Source organism: Bidens hawaiensis, unplaced genomic scaffold, assembly GCF_021521415.1.
Source record: "Bidens hawaiensis isolate Kalapana, Puna unplaced genomic scaffold, B.hawaiensis_p1.1 tig00010577_1, whole genome shotgun sequence".
Classification (NCBI taxonomy): Eukaryota; Viridiplantae; Streptophyta; class Magnoliopsida; order Asterales; family Asteraceae; genus Bidens; species Bidens hawaiensis.
In genome coordinates, this window is record NW_027491810.1 from 362,900 (window position 1) to 390,285 (window position 27,386).

The window sequence follows — 27,386 nt, forward strand, 5'->3', positions numbered from 1 at the left end:
AAAATTTGTATTCTCATTTGGAACTTAGTATCCCCATTTGCAAATCAGTATTCCCATCTACAAGTTACTATTCCCATTTTCAAGTTAGTATTCATGTTTGCAACTTAGTATTCCCGTTTGCAACTTAGTATTCCTATTTGCAAACTGGCATTCCCATTCGCAAACCAGTATTCTCATTATTTATTATGAACCGAACCTTACTTGCTTAACACGAACTAGTCCAAATAGCTCATTTATCATAAATTTTGAGACTTTAAAAAATGTCTCATCCTGATATTTCATGTAAAACCAACTTTATCTACCCATCCTTTTACGAACCGAAACACTACTCATTTTACCCGAACTAAGCCAACTAACCTATTTGTTATCAAGTTCGTTACTTTATCATTAATCATGACTCGATCTATCATCCTACCAAGTTCATGCAAATTCGTACACGAAAAGTAAACCATTTTAGCTAAAACATACCTTTTTCGAGACCGGCTCATATTTGGATTCGGACACGAGTTTGATCTTGATCTTTATACTTGAATGCACGACAACCGAATACTAGGTGATTCTTGCTCGTTCCTCTTGTTTCTAGATTCGGATTTACATAGAGGATGGAGAGTGTGTGTGTTTTAAGTGTGTGTAGGCAAAGATGGATTATGAGATCTAGGGTTTTAAGGGAGGTTTAAGGAGCTTATATATGCTAAGCCCATGAACCTCAAGCCCATTACCACCTTTAGGTCCATGTTTTATGTCAAAGCCTACCACCCAACTTATTATTAATTGACATAATTAAATAATAACACATATTTATAAATAAATTTCCTTTATTTATTATTTCTACAAGAGTCGGATGTTACAAGTCTACCCTCTTTAAAAGAGGTTTCGGGTTTCATCCCCAAAACCTGTCACTAAACAAACTCGGGTAAAACTTTCGCATCTCCTCTTTAACTTCCCAAGTAGCATCTGATCCCTTACGTTGTTTCCATATCACCTTAACTAAAGGAGTGATCTTGTGACAGAGCTGTTTCTCTTTTCTATCAACTATTCCCAACGGTTGCTCAACGTAATTTGACCGTTCATCTACTTCAATGTCTTTCAATGGAACGAGAGATGTGTCATTAGCTAGACATTTTCTCAAATGAGAGACATGAAAGGTAGAGTGACTTCCTTCCAATTCTGCTGGCAACTCAAGCTTATAAGCTACCTCACCAAGATGATCTACAATCTTAAACGGTCTAATGTCCTTTGGACTCAGCTTTCCTTTCTTTCTGAAGCGGATAATTCCTTTCCAAGGTGATACCTTAAGCATCACGTTTTCGCCAATGTTAAACTCAATCATATGGCTTCTATGCCATACATTGGGTAAACCACACCGAGATCTGCGGATCGTTGTGGCATATAACTTGCTTGTTTGATTATTTCTTTTAGCAGGGCGATATCCTGGGATGGTTTAACTTCTAGTATGAGTTGGGGATACTTATGCTAGTTGCAGGTTTGATTGTGGACTTGGTATTTGATATACCATGATGTGGCAATTTTATTATAATGTGTCTTAAACTCACGAGCTCACCAACAATGTGTTGACGTCTTTTAATATGTACTTTTCAGGTAACTTAACCACTGAGGAGAGGAATCCGGTCATGCCCTAGTCACCTTAGTGAACTGTAGACGCTCTGATTCTCAATAACAATTAATGTAGTTGTGGAGGACTACTTGATAAATAAAGATGCAATCGTTAGATGGTATCCTAGACTAATTAATGGTGCTATGCACCTAAGAGAATTTAAGGATCATGGTTGACCCATTTGCTTTAGTCGTACCTTTGAATTTGCAAACTCTTAGCAAGTTATGAATTTCCTTTAAGTTTATTTATTTTTCGCTGCTCATGATTGATACCAGTTGGTCACGAAAGCCCACCCCCCCCCCCCCGGCGGTCAGGTGTGACAAATAATGAGCATTAAAGGCTGATGAAGATCTTGGAGCGGTTACGAATTGTGTATCTTTGCCATAAACTAATTGTAACAGCCCCCAACGTCCACAATCCTCAATGTTTGACCGAGTCTTCAGCCAGACATCAATTTCTGACCGCTGCCTGCAAGACCAAGTCAAGAGTGAAAGGATAATGATAATTAATAACGAAACTTACTGAGGATCCGGCCTGTCTGCGATCCTAAGACACTACGAGAATTTTCTTGAGGATTATGCCTGTTAGGATTCTTGAAAATTCTACCCACAACATTGTGGGTATTAATATTTAGGGATTTTGTTAAGCCCATAATAAGCGCATGGATCTTGAAAGCCCATAGTTAAATACTTGTTCATATTCTTATAATAAAGAATTCTTTATGTATTATTAATAATATTTTTTAACTCGTAAAGCAGGATGTTACAAAGCATTATTTTATATTTTATACATATACCAAGTATCCTCGTGCAACGAATTTCCGTAGCAACAAGTAAGAGAATCCAACTAGAATAATAAGTAATAGTTTATACAATTTATTTAGTATCATTTAGAGAACTATTTATTATTATTTATTTTTTTAAAAGGGTGAGGATGCATACATTATATATGAAACCTGGCTAGATAAAAGCCTAGATAAGATGAAGAAAAGGCCAATTAAATGATCAAGAGTTTATTTATACCATTCGATTCAACCTAAATTCACCTTGCAATTTCTATTATCCAATCACAAATAACACTTTATAGTTTACAGTCTTAACGTCTAGAGAATGGTGTGAGGAGTTAAGATGGCAATGGTGGGAAGAAACTTGATGAATCGTAGTGTGCTTTAACTTGGTAATAAAGGTAACAATGACACCTAATATAATTCTTGCATTCTCCAGAGGAATGAATACCATAGAGCGAGAGTCATAGACAAGTGCATCCAAGACTTTAACATATGGGTAGTAAGTGAATGTTGGTACAAAAGTGTTGCGCTGTTAGCAACTTCGTACATGCAAATGTAAAAAATATAAATGACTTTCCATTTTGAATTACTTAGAGATAACTACTTATACTCGATACCAAAGGAGCTAAAAGTTACCAGTGATCATAATCCACAAGAGAGAGGTGATAAAAATTAAAGACCTTGCCATGTTGATCTTTGTTTTGTTTATGTTGAATGACCATGAAATGAACATACTTATATAGGAGTTCTAATCTAAGTTCGTAAATATTTAATTAAACTAGGGTTTTAGGGATCCATAATGAATTTAGGATCGATGAGGGTTTTTGACTCACGATGTGATTAAATAAAATAAATTAAAGTGATATTTAATAAATGAATAATTGCATATTAATGGTTTATAAAACTTAAATAAATCTGAATACTAACAATAAATAGTTAGATGTTTTGATTTAAAGTAAAATAATTAAGTAGGTTGCCTATTAATTATTTAAAGGCTTTTTATTATTGAAAATAACGTGATAATTAATTTACTCAGTTAATTATTTAAATATTATAAGTCTAATGCTTTATAAATAATTTTCTGGTATTATTTTATTCAAAAATGTTCATTTGTTCAAATAAGTATAACTTGATAGGAATTTTAATAGATTAAATAATTTAATTAATTACTAAATTTATTAATTTAATTGGAAAAGAACAATTAAAGTAATTCAAAATATATTATATTAAGAGATAAAGCAAAAGATGTTTAAACAAAATTGATTTATTAATTATAGGTTTAAATATATTATATTCTTATTTAGATGAAGATTTCAAATTTAATAAATTTTAATTAATTAAATCAATCTAAATAAAAGAAAATACTACAAAATTGATTTTAATTTTTATGATTTGTTTTAAGAAATAAAACAACTTTTAAAATAATTTTATATATTTTTCTGAACATTAAAATGTGTAAAAAAAATTTTAAATAAAAAGTGTAACAAAAAGGGGGTAAAAGGCTTGAACACGTGCCAAAAACCGGTTTTCAAATATTTCTATCTTTTATACATTAAGTTCATGCATTTCATGTTTAATACCAATATTTCATATATGTATACCTCAATCTTATGTATTTATACCACCATCTCATGTATTTATACCCTTATTTCATGTATTATGCATTCATTTAATATACTTCTAAGTTAACCCTTTCGGTTATTAACTAGAAATCAAAAAAATTAAGCCGAAAACCGAAAAATTTACCGAATAAAATAAACCGATAAACCAAAGATTAATTGGTTAATTTGGTTGAGACTATTAAATGAACCACATCTCTATCTTTTAGGCATGACAAGCTTTGTATAATTAAACTTTTAAATTTTGCAATACGCATGGGAATTTTTCAATACATGTACTGAAACAATAACTCGCAATTTCACGTTCGTGAATTCTATTCGATTCAATCTAATAATCTTGTGAACATTATTTTATATTTTATACATTATCGAATCCCCTCGTGCAACGAATTTCTATGCAACAAGCAAGAGAATCCAACTAGAATAATAGGTAATATTTTTTTGCACAAACTCTATAGTGTCATCTAGAGATAACTATTTATTATTATTATTATTATTATTATTATTATTTATTTATTTGTTTATTTTTGAATGAGTGAGGATGTATATATTAAATATGAAACCTGACTAGATAAAAGTCTGGATGAGATGAAAAAAAAACAATTATACGACCAAGAGTGGATTTTATGCCATTCGATTCAACCTAATTTCACTTTGCAATTTCTATTATCAAATCACAAATAACACTCTATAGTTTACAGTCTTAACGTTTGAAGAATGGTATGAGGAGTTAATACGACAATGGAGGGGAGAAACTTGACGAATCGTAGTGTGCTTTAACATGACAACAATGGTAACAACGACACCTAATAAAATTCTTGCATTCTCCATATGAATGAATTCCATAAAGCAAGAAGCATAGACGAGTGCATCCCATTCTTTCAAATATGGGTAGTAAGTGGGTTTCGGTACAAAATTGTTGCGCTGTTAGCAACTTCATACCTGCAGATGTAAAAAAAAATATATCACTTTCCATTTTGAATGACTTAGAGCTAATTAGTTATACTAGAATACCAAAGGAACTAAAAGTTACCAGTGGTCATAACCCACAAAAGAGAGAGTGAAAATCAAAGACCTTGCCATGTTGATATTTGGTTTGTTTTGTTTATATTGAACGACCATGAAATGAACATACTTATATAGAAGTTGTAATCTAAGTTTGTGAATATCTAATTAAACTAGGGTTTTAGAGATTTGTAACGAATTTGAGATCGATTAGGGTTTTTTTGGCTTATGATGTTATTAAATAAAATGAATTAAAGTGATATTTAATAAATGTTTAATTGTATATTAATGGTTTATAACATGAATGATAACAATAAATAGTTAGACGTTTTGATTTCATGGTCAAATTATTCTACAAAGTGAGATAAAAATGAGAAGTATGGGAAGAATTTATAGTCACACAAAAAAAAAACCCTAAAAAAGTTATAAAAAATCATAACTCAAGTCTAATAATAACAAAAAAAGTAGAAAATAAAAATATTTCCACCGTCTTCCTCGTTAAAAAATTGTTGAGGGAAAAAGATCATTGAGTCTTTTTTGTTTATCATTGTATTTATTTTCGTCATTGATTGTGTCTTTTTTTTTTGACATTGTGTCTTTTTTTATATATTTTGTTATATTACTCAACATTGTGTTATATTTTGTTTGTGATTGTGTTATATTTTGCAATCTATTGTGTCTTTTATTAGTTATAATTGCGTCTTTTGCTCATTTTCGTCATTGTGTATTTGATTTCGGCATCGTGTCTTTTCGTCGTTTTTTTTAAAGAGAATGATTGAGGAAACATTTGGGTTTTTTCGTTTTTATTTATATTTTGAGTTATGAATTTTTTTTATTTTTATTTGAATTTTTTCTTGAGTAGTTTTTTATGTGGTCACAAATTATTCTCACACTTCACATTTTTGTCTTCCTTTGTATTTTAACATTTCCCTTGATTTCAAGTTAAATAATTAAGTAGGTTGTCTAATAATTATTTAATGTTATAAATATATGTTATTGTGGTTATCAATAGTTAATATAGATTTGACTTTTTCTCTAAGTTATCTTCTCATATATATACATCTCATTGTAATATACACATGATTAATGAAATTTCTATCTTTCTCTCTACAACTCTTTCTCATATTCTTGAGCTATTAGGCTTGTTTCATAATACGTTATCAACATGAGTTGCTGTTTGAAGTTAGCTCGAATTATCGTTAGATTTGGATACCACTTCGCCATAAGAGAAACTGAATCAATGACACGTTTTCTTATCTTAATTTATCTATCTAGTAACATTAAGGGAAAAAGATAATTATTAATGCTCTTAACTGAAAGATGTTATCAGTTTTTCGTTTGAAACAAAGGAATTTACGTTTTCCACAACGTCCATTATCTCAATTTGAAAAAAGGTTTTAAAGGACAATAAAAGTCATCAATGGGTTGAATATATGATTATTAGGATAGAGCCTCAGTGATACTCGGGTGATTAAAAAATAAAATAAAAAATTTAATTTAATAATATGCTTATTAACTTATCCTATTAATTCATAAGATATAAATACTTTCCTAAAATATATAGATTAGTAAAAACAATTTGAATTTACATTTTAAAAATTATAAAATGAAAGGTTGTGAATCTATATTAATTAAGAAAAAGAGAAGCCTAATATCAATTCATCCAAGTTGAGTTGGTAAGCGATAAACATTTTAAAAGCAAGGTAGTGAGTTCAATTTTCACCAACAACAAATTTTTTATTTTATCATTCATGAAGGAAAAATTATAAAAATGAAAACTTGCACACTTGGAGCTTATATGGAGGGTCTAATTAAATGACACGTGAAAAAAATTATCTTGCTTTAATAGTATAGGTAGATGTGATGCAAACGGCAGCGTATACTATTCCGATCCATTCCTGTCGTAAAAAGTAAATTCTATAAGGGTGCGTTCGTTTCATAGAATGAAATGGAATTGGAATTGGAATTTGCATAGGATTTGGAATTTAAAGGAATTGGATTTGGAATCTGAACATCCCAATAGGAATTGGAATTCGAAGGAATTGAAATCCAATTCCATTCTTGGTGTGTTCGTTTGACAAATGAATTGGAATCGAGATTTTTTTTCTTTCTAAAGAGGATTACGGCGGAAACACATTAGTTTTTTTAGATTTATTGTTTTTTATTTATATTTTGTCTTATGATTTTTTAAGGGTTTTATATTAAGATCAAAAACCCCTCAAAAAAATATTCAAAAATAATAATAAAAAATTCATAACTCAAAATATAAATCGAAAACAAAAAAAAATAAAAAAACCAAAATATTTTATTCGTTGTTCTCGTTAAAAAAAAAAAAACTCGACAAAATATTCCAACGAATTCACTTGAAATCCTCCACATATAAGAAGAATTTAGAATCCCTTTATTTAAAGGAATTTGAAGGAATTGGACTCCAATTCAATTCCTTGACAACCGAACGCATCAAAAGGAAATTAAGATTTCAATTCCATCGAAATGAACACGCCATGTCATGGGATTTTAATTCCAATTCCTTTGAATTCCCATGAATTCTGTGAAACGAACGTGCCCTAAAAGTTAAATATTTGTAGGAAAGAAGAGAAGAGACAAACTAGAAATAATAACAGTTATTATTTAGTTAGATTTAAACATTAATTGTATTGAATATGATTTTACCGGATTAACTTCTTGTTTTGTTCATAACTAGGTGACTTACCGAGCGCGTTGCGTTGGGCAGGTAATGTTTGGTTGTTTATATGCCAACACAAATTCGATCGGCATCAGGTTATGTAACCGGAACTAAGCAAAATAACATATTTAAAGCAAAAAAAAAAAAAAGAAAAACCCACATGTCGAGGCGGAGAACAAACGTGAATATGATATATTAGCGGCCCTTGTATAGCTTATGATACGAAAAATAACATATTTTAAACGACGTTTGTGTGATCGGTAAAACATGGACGGGCGACAGCAAACCGACGCGAATTCAATAGGGTTCGTTACGGCATCGATAATAAACCTAAGTAATAATTTTGATAGATTAACATTTTTAAATCAAAAAACAAAATAATAATAATAATAAAAACCAAAAAGATATTCAAAGAAAGTCTTCACATGAAAAAAAAAAATTGGCAAAAGAAACTTCTATAAGTGGGGCTTGAACTTGCGCACTCCTCACAATCTCCTTTCCTAAACTCTAACAAAAATATCAACAACCACCATACCCAACTTATCACAATTGGTAAAATGTCAAAATTGTGTTTATAAAAATAAAACTAAACTAATAAAATTAAAAAAATCTTTATGACACCAAACTTTTTAAATATACTAATTAGATAATATTTGTGATCGTCATGAGTATCTCTATCGGAGTTGTCGGATGTGTGAGTTACCAACAATTCGCTACTCTTTGATGATCACTTTAATATTGATTCTTCCTCCTTATGACTGGTATATATTTCATTTGCATAATACTGAACATATAATGTTTCTAATTTAAAATTCAATAAACATGCCTATTTATTTGTGGTTGGAGAAGAAAAGGAAATACGTTTTTAATTTTAATATGCATTTTAATTTTTTTTTCCTTGATAAAATTTTTAAAGGAAACAACCCACTCACAATATGAACCTTTTAATGTATATATTGCAACATTGGGTGATGTAAGTAAATAAATTATTATGAAATTGAGCTGATCGATCATGTTTTTATTAAGTGGATTTAGTGATATTATAACTTATAAGATTATATATTTTGTTAAACATTATAATTAGAATGGTTGACTCAATATAAATGACTCTAATTAAAAAAAATGAAAAATGAAAAATGGCTTATTTAGAGTTGGAGAAAAGTTACACTTTGTTTATATTTTGCTCTTATGTTTTCATGATCAATTTTCTCATTAAGTTTAATTATTATTTGGGTATACATGATGTTATAAACATAGTTATAAATTTATTAACTAAATAAAAGCTAATCTAGAAATTAAGTAGTAATTCTAGACTCTTAAACTTAACTAAAAACTACTAACCGGTAAGTGTATTGTTCGTCTCTAGTACAATTTAATAACTCTGGATATCGAACCCACAGACTCTTTAAATTACGTAAATTAGCTAATTAAACTCAACTGACTGACACAACTATTTATTTTATATTTATTAAGGGGGCTTTACTAAAATACTAAATTTAAACTAAATAAAACTAATTAATATAACTAGACACTACTTAACTTAATATTCAGATTTAATTCAATTAATGACAAGTAACCACCTAGGCTAGAATCTCTAATGTATCAATTATCAAATAGTTAAAAAATGTTATTTTACGGAACCGGGATCTTAAACTATTCACTTAATGGGAAATCGAACAGGACCCTCGATCCTTCTCAAGGAGACACCTATGAAACCATAATAAGATATTAAAATTACCGGTTTAATTAGACTCGCTCACGGTCGTTAATTTATTTTATGAAAAGTACCTCTATAAGAAATCCTACCTCACAGCGCGGAAATCAAAGGTAGCTTAACATATTAATTTGACTCAATAGACAAAGTTGACAAATCAAACCAAGACGGACTCCTCAAGAAGAACCAACAAAGACCTATCAAATAATCTATCATCTTATAACAATTTAGATTAGCAGCACACTTAGGTCTACTTGATTAATTATTATTGTTCCTATGGTTTTATTGCAAATCAACCACAAACTACAAAAAAAAAAAAAAAACACAGTAGATGATCTAACAAAATACTATTATATGAAATAATCACCAAAGACATTTTGAAACAACAAAACTCATCAAAACAATCCTAAAGACACATACGCATCGAATGAATAACAATAAACTTCTTACTTGATCATAAATCCATAAACAAACGCAAAATTCAACAAAAATAATAAATCAACATAAGTTCATCATACCTAGGCGGTCTATAATGTTTTGCCCGTCATGATTAAATCAAACAAAACATAAAAGATGGAATTCATGGTGAACATTAAATTAAAAGTAGAAAACGAATGAAAAAGGGTGATAAGACCTGTAGTCTTTGATCCCAATTGATTAAGCACTTTACCAATGATTCCCAGCCTTCAAAATCCTGAAAAAATTTCTATCTTGAGCACCAAATTCGTCCAAAAACGACAGAGGCCGTGTGTTATTATCATGGATATAATAATGATGTTTATATAGAAGATTAGAGGCTCAAAAACCTTCAGACGGACAATACCTTCTAAAAAACGGGCTCACTGCGTCGCATGGAGAACAAAACTAATTAGCTCGCGTGACTCCACTTCGAAAAACACCAAAAATGGGCATATATAGGCATGCCGCGTCACACGACCTCCTTCGGTTAGCTGGTTGCGTGACGCGTCCTACTCTTATTGGTCCAATTCTTGTGTCGGTCCGGTCTGTCTCATTCCTGGTTCGTCCGGTTCTTGGTTTTTACTCGTTTGAGCCGTGTATAAGTCCCGGGATCCACACGAAACAAATGAGTTAGTAATATAATAATCCAAAATCAAAACGAAATAAAAATAATCAAAAATGATATAAACTATACGGAGGAAATGATGCTTATTTAGCACTATATCAAATATCACCACACTTACTCTTTTTTCGCCCCTAAAAAGACTTATGCAACGGGATCATAATCAAAAAACTGATCTTAAAAACATATAGGTTATCTTAATGCTTAGATAAACGTAAAAACTATACGGAGGAAATGATGCTTATTTAGCACTATATTGTTGTCTACTTAAACTAGCCACCAGCCTATCAAGCCCTCACGCACATTAATCGATTAAGTTCATGTGATATAAAAAACCTATAGGTCTCACACCTTTAGAGTTATCCACTTACCCCCATCTCAAGCATAATAAAGACAATTAAAAATCGGGTTGAAATAGACTGATTCAACCTATCACCATAAGATAAGAACCACTAAATGTTAAGAAAAAAATGCACTTAGGTGGAATTTTTATAGATGATAGGTCAAGTGAGGTCGTACGAGCATTTCCTATAACTTAAAACTATATTATCGGATTTCGGCCCATGACTTGTTTCACCCGAGCTCTTACCCAGTATATGACGGTTCAAGGCCTTCACCCTTAATATTTCCTAAAAATACTTATTGACTAAAAACCTCGAACCCCAATAGTATATCCTCAGAGAAACCATCCCCAAGGTAACAGGTAAGCTCTCCGCCCTGTCTAGTATGTGTCTTTTGGCCTCTTTTTCTAACATTTTGTTTATAGTGAGTGCTTCTTTAGCATTTTCATAACTTTCTCGCTCACTTTGCACTTATTTCACGTTTGTGCACTCAAAACTTTTTGTGCTTTTAGGCATCTTTAACCCTAAATATATATAACTAAATTCTAAGCTTGTATAAATTGGAAATTACGGGGCATCACCACTCTTTATTTATTTTCATAATACGGAGTGGTGTGCTAATTTTAAGTGCATTTAATTCTCCCCAACTTAGGGTAATCAGCTTATGGTAATAGTCCCTATGCCTTATTGAATTTTAGCTTCACTATCCCCTCTTAGGATGAGAATCCACAAAATCTAAGGTTAATTAGGTTTGTTAAAAATATGCAATAAGAAACATTTCAAGACTAGTTGACCCTACCAACACATCCTAAGCTTAGTACCTGTAGGTTCCCGGACGGATCTTACACGGGATATCGCTATCTGCGCAGGTGCGGAATCCCTGCGTAGGTAGTTACGTGCGTAGAATACGTAAAACACGAACACACGATACAAACGAAACCACGTTATATTATAACTCGAACCACGTCTATTACAGACACTTGACACGTGAAATGATCACACACTATCACGAACTCTAAAACAAACTCTCAAAAAAACCAACCGTAAACAGTAACCCGTAGGTTACTTAAATACACGACAACTTCGCCACAGGCGAAGTTGTCAATAACTTCGCTCGTTGAACAAGTTCGCCTAGGCGAACTTGTCAGCAACTTCGCGTGTTCAACAAGTTCGCCTAAGCGAACTTGTTGACAACTTCGCTTACATACATAAAGATAAACTTAAACACAATTACATTACAGACTCGATTACAAACGCTAGACTATGAACTACTGACATCTATGTACCAACAGACTCCCCCTTGGCAGTAGCTTCATATCTTGATCTTCAAAGCTTGTGTCTTGTAATCTCTCGTCTTCTCTCTGCATCCCCTCAAGCATGCACTCCCTGTCTAACACATACAGAGACCAGCTTCTGGTACTTCTTAGCTTCCTCTTTCCAAGCAGGAATGTAGAAAATCTTCTTAGCGTGTAGTACCTGCAAGTCAGCTTGAGACAGATTGACTAAGTGCATAGGATCATACACCCTCATAATCTCTTGCTCATCTTCATCCTCCATGACCGCTTCAGCAGTCTCACAGTCCACGTACCACCATTTCAAATCTTTTAAGACATTCTTGGGCATCACCTTCATCGGCACTTCTTTTAAATTACGGACTGGTTTATACTTCATAACCATCCATGGTTTGCCGTCTGCCCTCATCCCTCTATCTTTATCTTCCACTAACTTCCCTTTCTGAGGCTTTAAAAGTTCAAACTTTTTATCTTTGATGGCCTCCTTCCAAACAATTTTCCCAATCATCCTCACCATATTATCATTACTTCTGTTTATCAGCCCCAGTCTCGCTAAGTCTTTCACCTCACACTCCGGTAAGGTATTCAGGGATCTTAACATCCTCTTGAAGTACTGAATGCCGTCGTAACGTTTGATCACAAATAATCTCAACTCTTCATCGTACAACCCGCATATGATTCCTTTCTTCGACTCTGCATATCCCTTTATATTGTATGACTTCTTGAACATCGTTGGTACTGCAGGCTTCTTCGTCTTTACAAACCACTGAGCGCAGCCTTCCTTCCAGTTTGGCTGTTCTTCCCACTCAGTGTTGTCAACCGCAGCATCTTTACATATAGTCGACTGTTCAACCACAGGGATCTCATGCTCGACATTTTCTTCAACTATTTCTCCTTCCTCTATCACATTCTCAACCACAATTTCTGCACCAATCTTTTCAATCTCACTGATTGGCAGAACATCTTCATCAAATAACACATCGTCGCTGAACAAGTCATCATCAAGTTCCTTCAGCGCATCGATCACGTCATCCTCCACCATCACTACATCATCACCACCAGCCGCTTCGGTAGACTCCCCCTCAGCTGTGGAAGCCCCAAGAGCTTGTGAGGTTCTTGGCAGCTCACCACCTGCACCTTCCGGTGCATTGGGATCATCGTCTCGGTCTTCTCTACGCTTGGTCCTCAACTCATCTCCTCTACAGCTCATCTCCCCCCGAGATGCCAAGAACTCCTTCAAGGCATCTATTATTTTCCCGTGCTCAGCCAGGAGGGATGCCTGCAGTTGATTTGCTTCCACTAGGCTTTGAATAGTCTTTGACTGCTCAGCTACAATCCGCTCTAGTGAAGCTATCCGTTCCGAGTCAGAACTGGGCGTGTCCGCAGGTGGTACCGTACCCGATACTCCTGCAGTAGTGGTGACCGTAGACTCAACAAATCGTGCTACTACCACCGATGGAGTAAGCGTTGGAGGTGGTAGAGACACAATTGCTGGAGCCGACGTCTGGACGGCCGTGACCGATGGAATGTCAGCCGACGATATAGCCACTACGGGAACAACCGTAGCGCTTGTACTCGATACCTGCACAGAGGTAGGAACAAGGGACATACCAGACAAGGCAGGTGGAGCAAAACGTGCAAACCTTGAAGTCTCTCCGGCTCCTAATCCCATACCTGTCGTTTCCCTTCGTGAGCGCTTTCTCACCAGCTGCACAGCTTCTTCTTCATCATCTTCCTCATCGTCGTCGTCAACAATTCTCTTCTGCTTACCCACCGTTCTCTCATGCCTCACCATCATCCTTCTCGCCTCTTCCATCACATCATCAAAATCAGCTTGTGGACCCGAGACTTGAATATTCTCATGTGGATCAACTCGGTCCATATCAAACAACCCTTGCCCGCCGAACATGGCGTCAAGATCAATCTCAGAAGCTGGCACAGCAGCAGATACAGCAGTAGATACAGCAGGCGCAGCTGAAACAGCCTGGGGTGCTGCCGCCTGTTGTTGTCTTGGGTCCCTAAACTCGTCCCCTGCCGCAGGCACATACTCCGGGTTTATAAGATACCCAAAAAGCGGAGTATGCCTGGGACGCAGCTCAGGCTTGCTTCGTGCGCTAGAAGTGCGACACTGAGCAAAGATACGTTTCGTCACACATTCCACGTATCGAATAGGGCGTCTTTGAGGTAGCGACGGAGCCACATGATTTAAAATCATCTGTAGGAATCGTGGATACATTGTAAACCGCTCACGTGCCACAGCCCTCCTCTGACGATCGATCTCGTAAAAGATCATCTGACTAAAAGAATATCTTTTATTATAAGTCAGGGCAGTCATAGCAGACTGCATCGTCGCACCCATTCCATCAGTGCCCGCCTTCCGTCCTGACATACATACTATCATGACGTGCATTAGGAAGCGCCACTGATCTAATAAAAATCCTTTCCTTCGCTGTGTATCCCCTAAGAGACCTGAATACCCCATCCTTAGGAACGCGCCATCACGAAAAGGAGCAACAAACTCCGTTGGGTCATCTCTTGTTTCTTCTCCAAATTGCAACGCCACCCGTATGTGTTCAGAGGAAAACTGAACAACTTGACCATTAACGGTGGCTCGCATCACCGGGGGCTCAACCCGGCAATCATACTCTACCGTCTGCCAAAAGTCTTCAATATTCGGTAGTGAAATAGGCAGGGTAGTTGTGATAGCGTGAAATATTCTTGAGCGCAGGAGAAAAGTAATAATCTCCCTGTAGTCCTCCACGCCTTTTGCATCTGGATCTAGAGTGATGAACTGGTTATGAGCTGGAAAGAATTGCCTCTGATCGTCACCGTCATCACCACCAGCTCCTCCAACAGCAGCCATATCTGCACTAAACGAAACAAGTTAGATAACCGTTAAGCAACTCACAAGTTCGCTTTATACCATGAGCGAAGTTGTGATCAAACATGTATAGGCGAAGTTAAAGATGAGGCGAAGTTGGGAACAACTTCGCTTCATCTGTAAGTTCGTCTAAGTAATTTTAAGTAAAATGGTCTAGGCGAAGTTGATGTTAACTTCGCCTTATCACAACATCGCCTCAGGCGAAGATAAGTGTTAGGCGAAATTAAGCTTCAGGCGAAGTTGCGGATAACTTCGCCTCAAGCGAAATTTAGCCCCAGGCGAAGTTACAGATAACTTCGCATAAAACCCTAACTTCGCCTACATCTGAATCGGCGACTGTTAGGATTCCAACCACCGGAAATCCGGTGATTTCGGTTTAGTCCGACGATCAAGGACATCAAAACACATGAAATTAAGGATGTTTAGATGAGAAGGATGTCCATGCACACGTTAACACAAGTTTTGAAAGTTTCGGTTTTGAAGGTCCGACGACCCGAGGTCTCGAACCGGGTAAAAACGACAATGAAAGAACATGTTTGTGAGGTATATCGACAACACGTACCCTCAACTAATAATAGAAACTGGAAACGAAGATCGAAATCGGAAAAAGATGATAAGTTCGCCGGAAAAGCTGAGCTTAAGTTCGCTGGATGATTGAAAATAATGAAGTCACTGTTTAAAAATCCTTATATAGGGTCAGTGTAGTTCAGGCGAAGTTACGGATAACTTCGCCTAGGCGAAGTTAAGCACAAGTTCGCCTGATTCAACAACTTCGCCTATAATTTCAAAATCAAACCTTTAAGTTTGAACATTTTGCAATTAACATTTGAAACTTCCAAAAAGAGTTAAACAAATATGATCATGTCTAAGTAACCAGTTATAAAATAATACAACTACAAAAATAGGAAAAACTTATAAAATTTAACGAATAAGGGATCAAATTTCAGTCTAGTCAGGGACACCACGTTTCAGAAAAGATCCTAACAGGAATCATACTAACTACGTGACTGTTACATAGATCCGTGTTTAGCTGTATTATGACATATAGAGACAGGTTGTAAGCAGGTAATATACTTAAGATGGTTTTCATCGTTTCTGTGATACGAGTTAGGTTCAATTAATTCTTAAAATTTAAGTGGGCAACAACTCAGAAATATTGATGCCTCCTATCTATCCTCAAAGCGTATTTGGCTTTCCCCAAGTCACCCCGAATTGACTTCGACCCATAGTGTCTGATTAACTTGTAAGTATTCTATGTCTGGAACCCGTATTCATTCTTACTCCATGATTGAGAAGTCTCGATATCTTGAACTCTCGAATGTTACAATAACTTCATAAGTACTAATAATTTTTTTTTTTCAAACGTTCTTATAGACTTCAGAGTAATAAGCAACTGCAAGTCCCGAATCTGGATCACTGCAGTGTCTTGAAACGCCTTCTTCACGTGAATCAGAACACTTACGGGCTCGTGTATGACTAGGTAATCACTTTTCTGCCTATCATTCGGAAAGATATACATGAAGACACGCAAAACTCTTAAGGAGTTTCCACATAAAATCAAGTAAACTTTAATTTGTATCACATCTACTTTTACGCACCATAAAAAGTTACCTTGACATACAATGATTGTCCTAAAGCCTTTTAAGCCTAATAACTTCACTAGTTAAGCACACAAAGTTAGTATATATATCATTTTCCAAGGTTGGATCAATTTTCTGTTAAACATACCAAAGAACTTCTTACGAAGTATTAGACTTGAAAAGTAATTTCATTTCCCACAAAAAATTTTGACTTCAGTCACCCCGATCACGTCAAAGTCTTCAGGTAAACGGCAATCCCGAAGGTCCAATGGATCAACTGGACCGACCACATACAAGTATGTGTCCTTCTCACTAAGGATGACCGACTAATTTTCAGCGACAGAAAGAAAACACATCATAACCGCCCCGGTCACTTTCAGTCATCTGGTTAATGGCGACCCTCATTCTCTAAGTAGAAACGAGGACCAAAACATATCCGAGGATATGTCCATCAAACTGAGGTAACCGACTAATTTTAAGCAATAGTGATGTTCAAAATTTTTTTTTCTTTTTTAAACACAAAAACATGGTTACTCGGGATTGATCATCCCGTTCAACTCAATTAGGTTTTGAAATCTGGATTTATCAAACGCTTTTGTAAATAAATCAGCGAAATTTTCCAGCGTATCGACCTTTTCGACCTTGATCAGTTTCTTCTCAGCACAATCCCGTATGAAGTGATGACGAATGTCAATATGTTTAGTTTTACTATGCTTCACGGGATTGTTAATTACTGAGATAGCAGCAGTGTTATCAATTAAAATAGGAGTGAGTAAGAAATTCAGACCATAGTCGCGCAATTGTTGCTGAATCCACAAAACCTGAGAACAGCAGTTGGATGCTGCCATATATTCAGCTTCGCACGTTGAGATTGCGACTGACGTCTGTTTCTTGCACTGCCATGAAACTAATCTTCCACCGAGAAACTGACATCCTCCTGTTGTCGACTTCTAACTCTGATTGCATCCTCCATAATCAGAATCTGTATATGCTACCAGTTCTACGTCTCCTCCCTTCGGGTACCACAACCCTAGCTTCGGCTTGCCTTTGAGATACCGCAAAATCCTCTTCACACCCTTCATGTGAGATTCCTTTGGGTTTGCCTGAAAACGAGCACAAAGACAAACAGCAAACATTATATCAGGCCTAGAAGCAGTTAAATACATCAAAGAACCTATTATAGCCCGATACTGAGTTGGGTCCACATCTGCGTCACCGTCTATTTCAGCTTCCAACTTGTGGTTGACGCAAATTGGAGTGTCAAATGGAGAAGAGTCCTCCATCTTGAAGCGCTTGAGGACATCATGAACATATTTTGTTTGATGAATGAACATCCCATCCTTCTTTTGATCAACCTGCAATCCTAAAAAGAACGTTAGTTCACCCATAGCACTCATCTCAAATCTTTTCTTCATAACGGCCTCAAAATCCTGACACATGGAGACTCTTGATGCAGCAAATATGATGTCATCCACGTAGACTTGAACTAGCAGGAAGTCACTTCCTTCTCTCTTCACAAACAAAGTACTGTCGATCAAACCCCTTTCAAAACCATTTTCTAGCAAGTAGTCCGATAACGTTGAATACCAGGCACGAGGTGCCTGATGTAATCCATACAGCGCCTTGCTCAACTTGTATACGTGATCAGGAAAGTCTGGGTCAGGAAAACCCGGAGGTTGCTCAACATACACAACCTCATCCACTTTCCCATTGAGGAACGCACTCTTCACGTCCAACTGAAACACTTTCATCTTCTTAAAAGCAGCAAACGCCAAAAACAATCGTATCGCTTCCAACCTGGCCACCGGAGCGAACACTTCATTATAGTCTATCCCCTCTTGCTGATTAAATCCTTTAACGACCAGCCTCGCCTTGTTTCTTATAATGATCCCCTTTTCATCTCTCTTGCACTTAAACACCCATTTTGTGCCTATCGCATGCACATTCCTTGGTTTTTCAACCAAAGTCCAAACTTCCATCTTCTTAAATTGAGCCAACTCTTCTTGCATGGCCTCGACCCACGAGCTGTCCTTAAGAGCCATTTGATAATTTTTCGGTTCAATCTGGCTAATAAAGCATGAGTACAAACATTCGTTCATTATACCCGTTTCTTTAATGCTTGTATAAACACAGGTGTGCTCATTCAAGCTACTTCTGGTTTGTACACCGGAGGACACATCACCTATAACATTCTCCAAAGGGTGATCTATGTGAATTCTCGTGGTCGGCACAGCACCGACATGCAGATTATCTTCTAAATTAGTAGAGAGCTCATCAATGGTTGTTTCTGGCTGAGAGTGAAAAGGATTGATAAACTCATCTTCAGGAGAGACAGTAGGGGAACCAATAGAATTTGATGAGGAAGGTTGACAATCATCAAATAGCTGTCTATGGGCCAAATTTTCCTCCTCATCTAGAATCATCTTCGTAGCAACACGTTCTTCTTCTTCTGTACGAACCAAATCAGGTATGTTAAAAGACTTGAAGAGCCTATCATAGTCGAAAATCCCAGGAGGTCCGATGCTCGGTCTTGGCGATCTGTAACTCGTAATGTCGGTGTTACATACCACTTCAACCTTGCCGTTCGTTGTATTAAAGACACGCCTGTTGGGAGTCCCAACTTCATAGCCGACTAAGATTCCTTCATCGGCTGCTTCACCAAACTTTGAATGTGCCTTTAAAATTGAACACGGGGACCCGAAAGCTTCAAGTCCACACAAATTGGGCTTTCTTCCATGCATCAGCTCGTAGCATGTTTTATTAAGTCTTTTTACCGTTAACACTCTATTCAGGACATAGCAAGCTGTAGAAACAGCTTCAGCCCAGAACACCACCGGAAGCTTCGAATCAGCCAGCATTGTTCTGGCTCCTTCAATTAAAGTTCTATTCTTCCTTTCAGCCACTCCATTCTGTTGCGGAGTATACGGAGCGCTGAATTGGTGTTCAATCCCTCTTGACAGACAGAAGATCTCCATTTCAAAATTTTTAAACTCAGAACCATTGTCACTTCTGATGAACTTCACTCGTTTATCCATAATGTTCTCAACTTTGGTAATCAGATTCTTCACCAGTTGAGCCATTTCGTCCTTTGATTTCAGGAAGTATACCCACGAGTATCGTGAGTAGTCATCAGTAATCACCAAGCAATAAGTTGTACCACCTAGACTTCTTACATTCACAGGACCGAAGAGATCCATATGAAGCAGCTCTAGTGTACTAGCAATTGAGTTTACTTTCTTGGTGAGATGGGACTTCTTGTGCTGCTTTCCCTTTTTGCACGCAAGACATTTGTCTTCAAAATTAAAACTTTTTAAGGGAACACCCAACACAAGCCCATGTCTGACAATATGGTTCATCTTCCGAAGATGAATGTGCCCCATTCTCCTGTGCCACAGTTCAGATTCCGATTCGCTTGCTTTCGTCAAAAGGCACGATTCTTCCGTTGACATTTCAGTTGAACTTAGATCCATCATATACGTATTTCGATCACGTGGAGCCTTCATTACTATCCACTCTTCTGGTATTTGAAAACCAGGCTTCAACACAATAGCATCAGTCTTCGTGAAGTGTACGGTATAATCTTTATCACAAATCTGCGACACACTCAGCAGATTGTGCTTAAGTTCTTCAACAAAATTCACATTTTCTAACGTCATTTTCCCGTTAGTTACCGTACCCCTTCCAGTTATTCTGCCACCACTCTCACCGGCAAAACTGACTCTTGCTCCCTGAACAGGTTTTAAATCTTGTAACAAATTCTTGTTACCAGTCATGTGCCGGGAACAGCCGCTGTCCACAACCCAAAGATTATTGGAAGCCCTGTTCAACTGTTCCTGCACAAACAAAAGAGATTATTAAAATTTGGGGACCCAAGACCTCTTGGTCTTGGGTCGACTAACCTCCTTATCAGAACTCACACACCTTGACTGACCATAGTTAGCATTAGGAAAATTTTCACGAGTCCTAACAGGATACCTCCTTGGAGACTGATAGTGAGGCCAACCAAACTGACGAACATTAAGAGAATTAAAAGAATTATAGCAGTTGGTTTGGTTATTAGTAGTGTGAAAACGAGATGTGTTTATTTGAAAACCGGTATTATATCTCAAATTTGAATGGTTTTCATTTTTAACATTTAAACGATTACTAAAAACCTTAGTCTCAGTTTTCTTAGGCCTCACCTCTCTGAAACGCTGCTTCAGAGGGCAATCAGCAACAAGGTGCCCTGTTTGATTACATCGAAAACAACATCTATATTCAGCTTTCTTTTCAGCAGATGTTTTAGGTGTGGAGGCAGTATTACCACCCGTACGTCTCACATAAGGCGGGACATATGGGTTGAGTGGAGTACTCTTTTGAGTTGATTTAACTTTTTCTCCACTAGTGGGTAATACTTCCTTCTCTTTTGTCTTACCCGACTCGGATGACTTATCCGAATCAGATGAGACTGGACTTGAAATTTTAATTTTTGAGACAGGCGAACTTGTTTCGCCTTTACTAACTTCCGGTACTTTACCAGTTTCCTTAGCAGTACCTGTCTGATCAGCTACACAATTAACAGATTCATGAACACTAGGATTGAAAGTGTAATTATGGTTATATGGTGGTGGAACCTCATGGTAACCAATTCCTCCCCTCTTAGGTGAGGAACCTTGATCACTGACGAGGTGATCAAGAATAGCAGAGGAATTCCGGAATTGCTTCAGTTTCCTATTTAGTTCCACCACTTTTACCTGGTGATCAGCAATCTGCTTTTCTTTCTCAGCAATTAACTTGGTTTTCTCTTCTAAAACCTCGTAGCTTAGATCGATCACATCAATTTTTTCAGCTAATTTTGTTTTTAAACTTTTAACGTCCTTTTCACACGCTTTAATTTTTATTCTATAATTATTTTCTCTTGTCTTTGTAAAATGATGATCTTCTTTCAAGGTTTTAAATTCGGCATCCAATTTAACATACTGATCAGTAATTGTTGCAAGCTGTTCAGACAAGTTCTCACACTTAGTACAGATAGGTTTAGTACATACCTCGGTGTTCTGATCATCAGCCATGAAGGCTTTTTCATTTTCAGCAGCTTTCACACATTCTTCAGCTGCAACCTTCGCCATGTGAGCTTGCTCAAAGAGTTCTCCAGAGAACATATTCCAGTTGTATTCACCAGCATCAGACATCATGGCTCTATTCCCATTGTTATTTCCACTTTGCTGTGTAGTCCTCCCCTGACTACGTTCTACCCGTGCATTAGTGCACTCTTTTGCAAAATGTCCATTCTGTTGGCAATTGTAACACCTCACCCTTGACTTGTCAAATCCTGGCTTTCCACCTACGAACTTTCTGCCAGTCTTCTTCATGAAACGCTTCACTCTTCTGACTATCATCGCCATCTGCCACTGCAGATCCATCTCCTCCAGATCATCAGGATCGATCTGGTCATAGTCTTCTTCCAAAACAGCAGGGTCCACAATCTTCCCTTGTATGTAGTTCTCTTAAGAAGCAATAAAAGATGCATAGACTGCAAACTGCTCTTCAGCAGATTTGACACTCATTGGCATCTTAGTGTAGTTATTGCTTGAAGCACTGGGAGAGAAACTACTTGTGGATGCTTGAGGTTTCGAAGCACTTGATCCTCCAGCAACAAAGCAAACATCACCGTTCATGTTTACTGATACATTTCCTTCATGAGAAGAGTTAGAACCAGACTCTCCTTTGGAGTAGTAAGCAGCAGATTCAGACTTCGAACTTGAGCCTGAGTTAACTTTGGCACCATACATACCAGGGTCTTGAATCTGATCTGTTGGTGTCTCTTTACGAACCATATTAAGCTCAAAGGTTCTGAGCTTGTTTACTGCTGTCTCCAAATCATAATTAGGAAAGTCTCTGTCTTCCCTCATTAGAACAGTGTACATTTCCCACTTCGGTGGGAGAGCATCGAGAAGCTTCTCAACTATTTCCTCTTCTCTGTAAGCAATCGAATAGTTGTTCAGCTCTGTCATTAGATGATAATATCGGGTGATAATATCATCGAGTGATTCGTTCTTCAAATGCTTGAATACAGAGAACTGGGTCTTTAACAGCTTAATCTTCGAGGCACGAATACCCACGTTCCCTTCGAATCTATTCTCAAGAGCATCCCAAAGCTCTCGTGCAGAAGTGTACTTCCTGAATGTATGGAGAACCTCTTGAGGAAGAGCCATAGTAATTGCAGCATGGGCCTTGCTCTCAGCCTCATACATTTTCTTCTCTTCTTCCTCCATCTTGCTGTACTTCTTAACCACATCACGACCTTCGTACTCCATTGTCGGTGGGATATATCCATCCTGGATGCACACCCACATCTTTGCATCCTGGTATTTAATATACTGAATGAATCTATCCTTCCAAGCTACAAAGTCAGTTCCTTTCATCAACCTTGGGGCCTTAGTAGCCGACCCCGCTTCTATTTCCATTTTGACTAATTCAGAGATGTTAATTGGCGACATCTTCGCGAAAACAAGAAAAACCCGAAAATTAAAAAAAATCTTCCAAACAGTACTATAGGCGAAGTTAAGGCTAACTTCGCTTAAGTGTTAACTTCGCTGAAAAATTCTTAAATTCGCGTGACTTGGCGAAGTTGAGAATAACTTCGCTTAAGGTAAGCGAACTTAGGAGGTAAGCGAAGTTGAGGATAACTTCGCTTAGGCGAACTTATGAGGTATGCGAAGTTGTGGATAACTTCGCTTAGCCTTATATCTTCGCCGAAACCCTACTTCCAGTGGCGGCAACTTCGCCTGAAGAACAGTAACTTCGCCCGAAGAACGCTGAAAATATTCAGATATGTTTTCGACGATTTAGCAGTTTCCTGTCAGTGTAACGGCTTGAATATGACTGTATAAGGTGAGTATAACACAATCCCAACGAAAACGTGTCCCGCGAATAGGTCAAACGAGACGTTTTCTACACCCGCGTGAAATCCCGAACCTCACAATCGAGCCTAAGCTCTGATACCAATTGTAGGTTCCCGGACGGATCTTACACGGGATATCGCTATCTGCGCAGGTGCGGAATCCCTGCGTAGGTAGTTACGAGCGTAGAATACGTAAAACACGAACACACGATACAAACGAAACCACGTTATATTATAACTCGAACCACGTCTATTACAGACACTTGACACGTGAAATGATCACACACTATCACGAACTCTAAAACAAACTCTCAAAAAAACCAACCGTAAACAGTAACCCGTAGGTTACTTAAATACACGACAACTTCGCCACAGGCGAAGTTGTCAATAACTTCGCTCGTTGAACAAGTTCGCCTAGGCGAACTTGTCAGCAACTTCGCGTGTTCAACAAGTTCGCCTAAGCGAACTTGTTGACAACTTCGCTTACATACATAAAGATAAACTTAAACACAATTACATTACAGACTCGATTACAAACGCTAGACTATGAACTACTGACATCTATGTACCAACAGTACCTTTTTTTTAAATTATCTCATATTATTAGTAGTTTGAAAAGGCAATATTTTTTCTATCATCTATCATTGTAGTGCAAAAATTTATATTCAAAGGACATTTTTCAAAACATTTTTGTCTATATATTTTCATTTTTTTATTTATTTGTTTTATCTTTTTTTAGTAAAACTCTTGCGTCCCATCCCCACATTTAAAATTTGCATTGCCCTCCATGCAAGGATAAGAACGACTTAAAATAAAATAAAATAAAATAAAGTCGGACTACAAAAACTAAAAACCTATAAATAATAAAAAAAAATACAAGCTAGATAATGGAAAAGACTTAACTGGTAATATGCGTGAAATATAATGCCAATGTCTTCTTTCAAAGATGCCCTCCTACTCTTAACATGCTCAGGAAAAAGTACCTATTTCTCTTACACACGAACGAAGCAGCAAAAATACGTTATATCAAATCTAAAAATTATCTCATCAAACCAACCAATTTAATAGATATAATGCATTCAAAATAGTTTCCAAAGATCCACACCAAACCAACCATCCCAATCAATAGACAAGAACAATAAATAGCAAATAATAAAAACAAAGTATACGGTTACGCTGCTGCTCCATCATCACACTTGTCTTTTTTTCACTCTACTCTTTCCGGAAACCCGTATTCTCGCTCAAGCTCCGTCAGTCCTGAAAAACTTAAAAACACAAAAACAAAGTAAAACTACAAAAAACTACATGATGTGCCAGAAGTAGTTATAAAATTATTAACTAAAATTACGTTAATATAGACACTAACAGCTCCCCGATCCGTTCCCTCTGATCAATTTCACTCAATACGCTCCAATAAATCGTTTTAAGTATAAGCAAATCCATACTAATAAGTTATCCAACTTTTCATGCTCATCTGAATCTTCTGCAAAACGGAGCAATAGACTTTCACAAATTTCTGAACTTTTTCTTATTAAGGTCACCATTCCTTCTCGATAATTAATAACTCTCTTCTTCGGCCTAGCAATCTCAACCACCGTCGGCCCGCTTGTGGACGTTGAACCGCCCCCATCTTCTTTTTGCCGCCCCTTGCGAGGAACGTTCACCTGACATCCTGAAAACACAAATAAAAGCCAAAGGGGAGAAAATTAATATCCGGGTACACAATAATTAAGACCTAACTCGTTCGAATGGAAATTGAGTACGAACGAGTGGCCTTTGTATCAAACGAAGTCAACAGATATCCAAAACTTCAAAACAAAGTCAAACAAACTAACCTACATTACAACATTGACTCAATGTACACTACCTCCCCCCGGCACTTTAATTGTCCCAATTAAGCCTAAGTGTTTTAAACCGAACATTGAGTCACAAATGAATGGAAAACCAAAATAAATATGATTTGTAAAATTTTGTTTTCCAAACTATTAACAATGAAGCCTCAGTGTTCAACAATCAACTTTCATTCTTAACCAAAATGCAAACCTGAACACCAAAACCGGCTCAACCGCACCCATATGTAATTCCGCAACACCAAACCATTCCACCCGTAACCAAAAATCTAACAAAGATCCAAACCAAACCATCCCCTCAACCAAAAATGGTATTCTAACTTAGTCCAACCCGCCACCAAAAAAACCACAAACTAACTCAAAAAACCGACAATTTCACACAAACCCGACAAAATATATTACAAAAACTAACTAATAAACCATAAAACAAGACTCAAAATACAAAACCAAGTACAAAAAATTACAAGAAATCATACCTTAATGTGGATAGTACAAGGAATATGAAGCAAAAAATTCATAATGCAAAGTGGTGAGTAAGACTTAAATGATAAAGATTAAGTGAATATTGATGGTGGGTTATGATCATATGATGATATGCTAGTGATTTGGATAAAAAAAAATGGTGGATTTGGTGAAAAAGGGGGTTAGGGCTCGTGGGTATTGAGAGGTAGGAGAAATGGGGTTTTGAAAAATATGAGAAAAAGTGAGAATAATATGCTAAAAAAATTGAAATATGCATATGGGTTTGGCCGCGCCACGCGACCAGGACCTTATCACTTGGCCGCGCGACTCGGCTTGGTGATGGTGGCCATGGACTAAGCCGCGCTACACGGCTTGGTGTTCTCCCCTCATTGTGCGGTGCGACGAGGGGTATTTTTCAGCGAGTTTCTCTGTTTTTGAAGCCATTTTTTCGCCATAGAAAACTTTTGGGAAATTACCAAGTGTTCCTTTGCCAATTTTATATTATTTTCAAATGTAAAACTTACCCGAAACTTTCAATACCTCGTTGATTCCCATCTCGATGTCGTAAATGATTCCTTGAAACGACTCAACGACACAAAACAAAACTACGAAAAACTATTGTTAGTAACTCAAAGAAATATAAAAATAAATTAAAAATAAAAATCTGAAAGAAATTACAAATTCTACACTTGAGTTTTCACTCAAGAATTTCGTGTGACGATTTAATGAGATGGATTGAGAAGAGTTTCCTCCATCTCGATCGAGTCCTCCGGTCTTCCAAGATAATGCCTCAAACGATGACCGCTAACCTTCCAAGACGTTCCATCATCTGGATTCTCTAGATCCACCACTCCATACGGGAAAACTTCTTTCACCAAGTACGGTTGTCCACTTCGATCTTAGTTTACCTGCAAACAACTTCAAGTGAGAGTTAAATAACAAAACTATATCACCTTTCTTAAACTCTTTACCTCCCTTCAACCATCGATCATGTAAGATTTTCGTCTTCTCTTTGATATTCAATATGCCGCATCACGAACCTCTTCCAACTCATGAATCTAAAAATACCTCTTCCTAGCAGCTTCGGTAAGATCAATATTAACCGTCTTCAATGCCTAGAATGCATGGTGTTCCAACTCAACGGGAAGATGACAAGATTTACCATACACAAGCATGAACGGTATAGTACCCAAGGGAGATTTGTATGCGGTTTGAAACACCCACAACGCATCATCCAACTTCTCCAACCAATCCTTTCGACTTACTCCCACCGTCTTTTCCAAAACCCTCTTCACCCCTCATATTTTCATTCTCGACTTGACTATTCTTTTGACGGTGATACGTGGTAGAGGTACAATTAGTAACCCCATATCAAGCCAATGCCTTCTCTATGATGGCGTTGCAAAAATGAGTGCCCCGATCACTAATAATAGCTCCCAGAGTACCGAAACGAGTAAACAACCTTTTCAGAAACTTCACAACCACCCGGGTATCATTAGTAGCCAATGCTTGGGCTTCAGCCCACTTCAACACATAATCAATTGCTACCAAAATATACTTATTACCATTAGATGTGGGAAACGGTCCCAT

The 27,386-nt window shown here is 36.8% G+C and overlaps 1 protein-coding gene across 1 annotated transcript; it reads right to left on the reverse strand.

Moving 5' to 3' along the window:
- Positions 1–880: 880 nt before the first annotated feature.
- On the reverse strand, positions 881–27,386 carry LOC143535730 (uncharacterized). The gene is made up of 2 exons (XM_077029906.1): positions 27,259–27,386; positions 881–1,259 (listed from the first exon to the last, which is right to left on the reverse strand). Exons 1-2 carry the CDS (start codon positions 27,384–27,386, stop codon positions 881–883), a joined length of 507 nt encoding a protein of 168 aa, XP_076886021.1.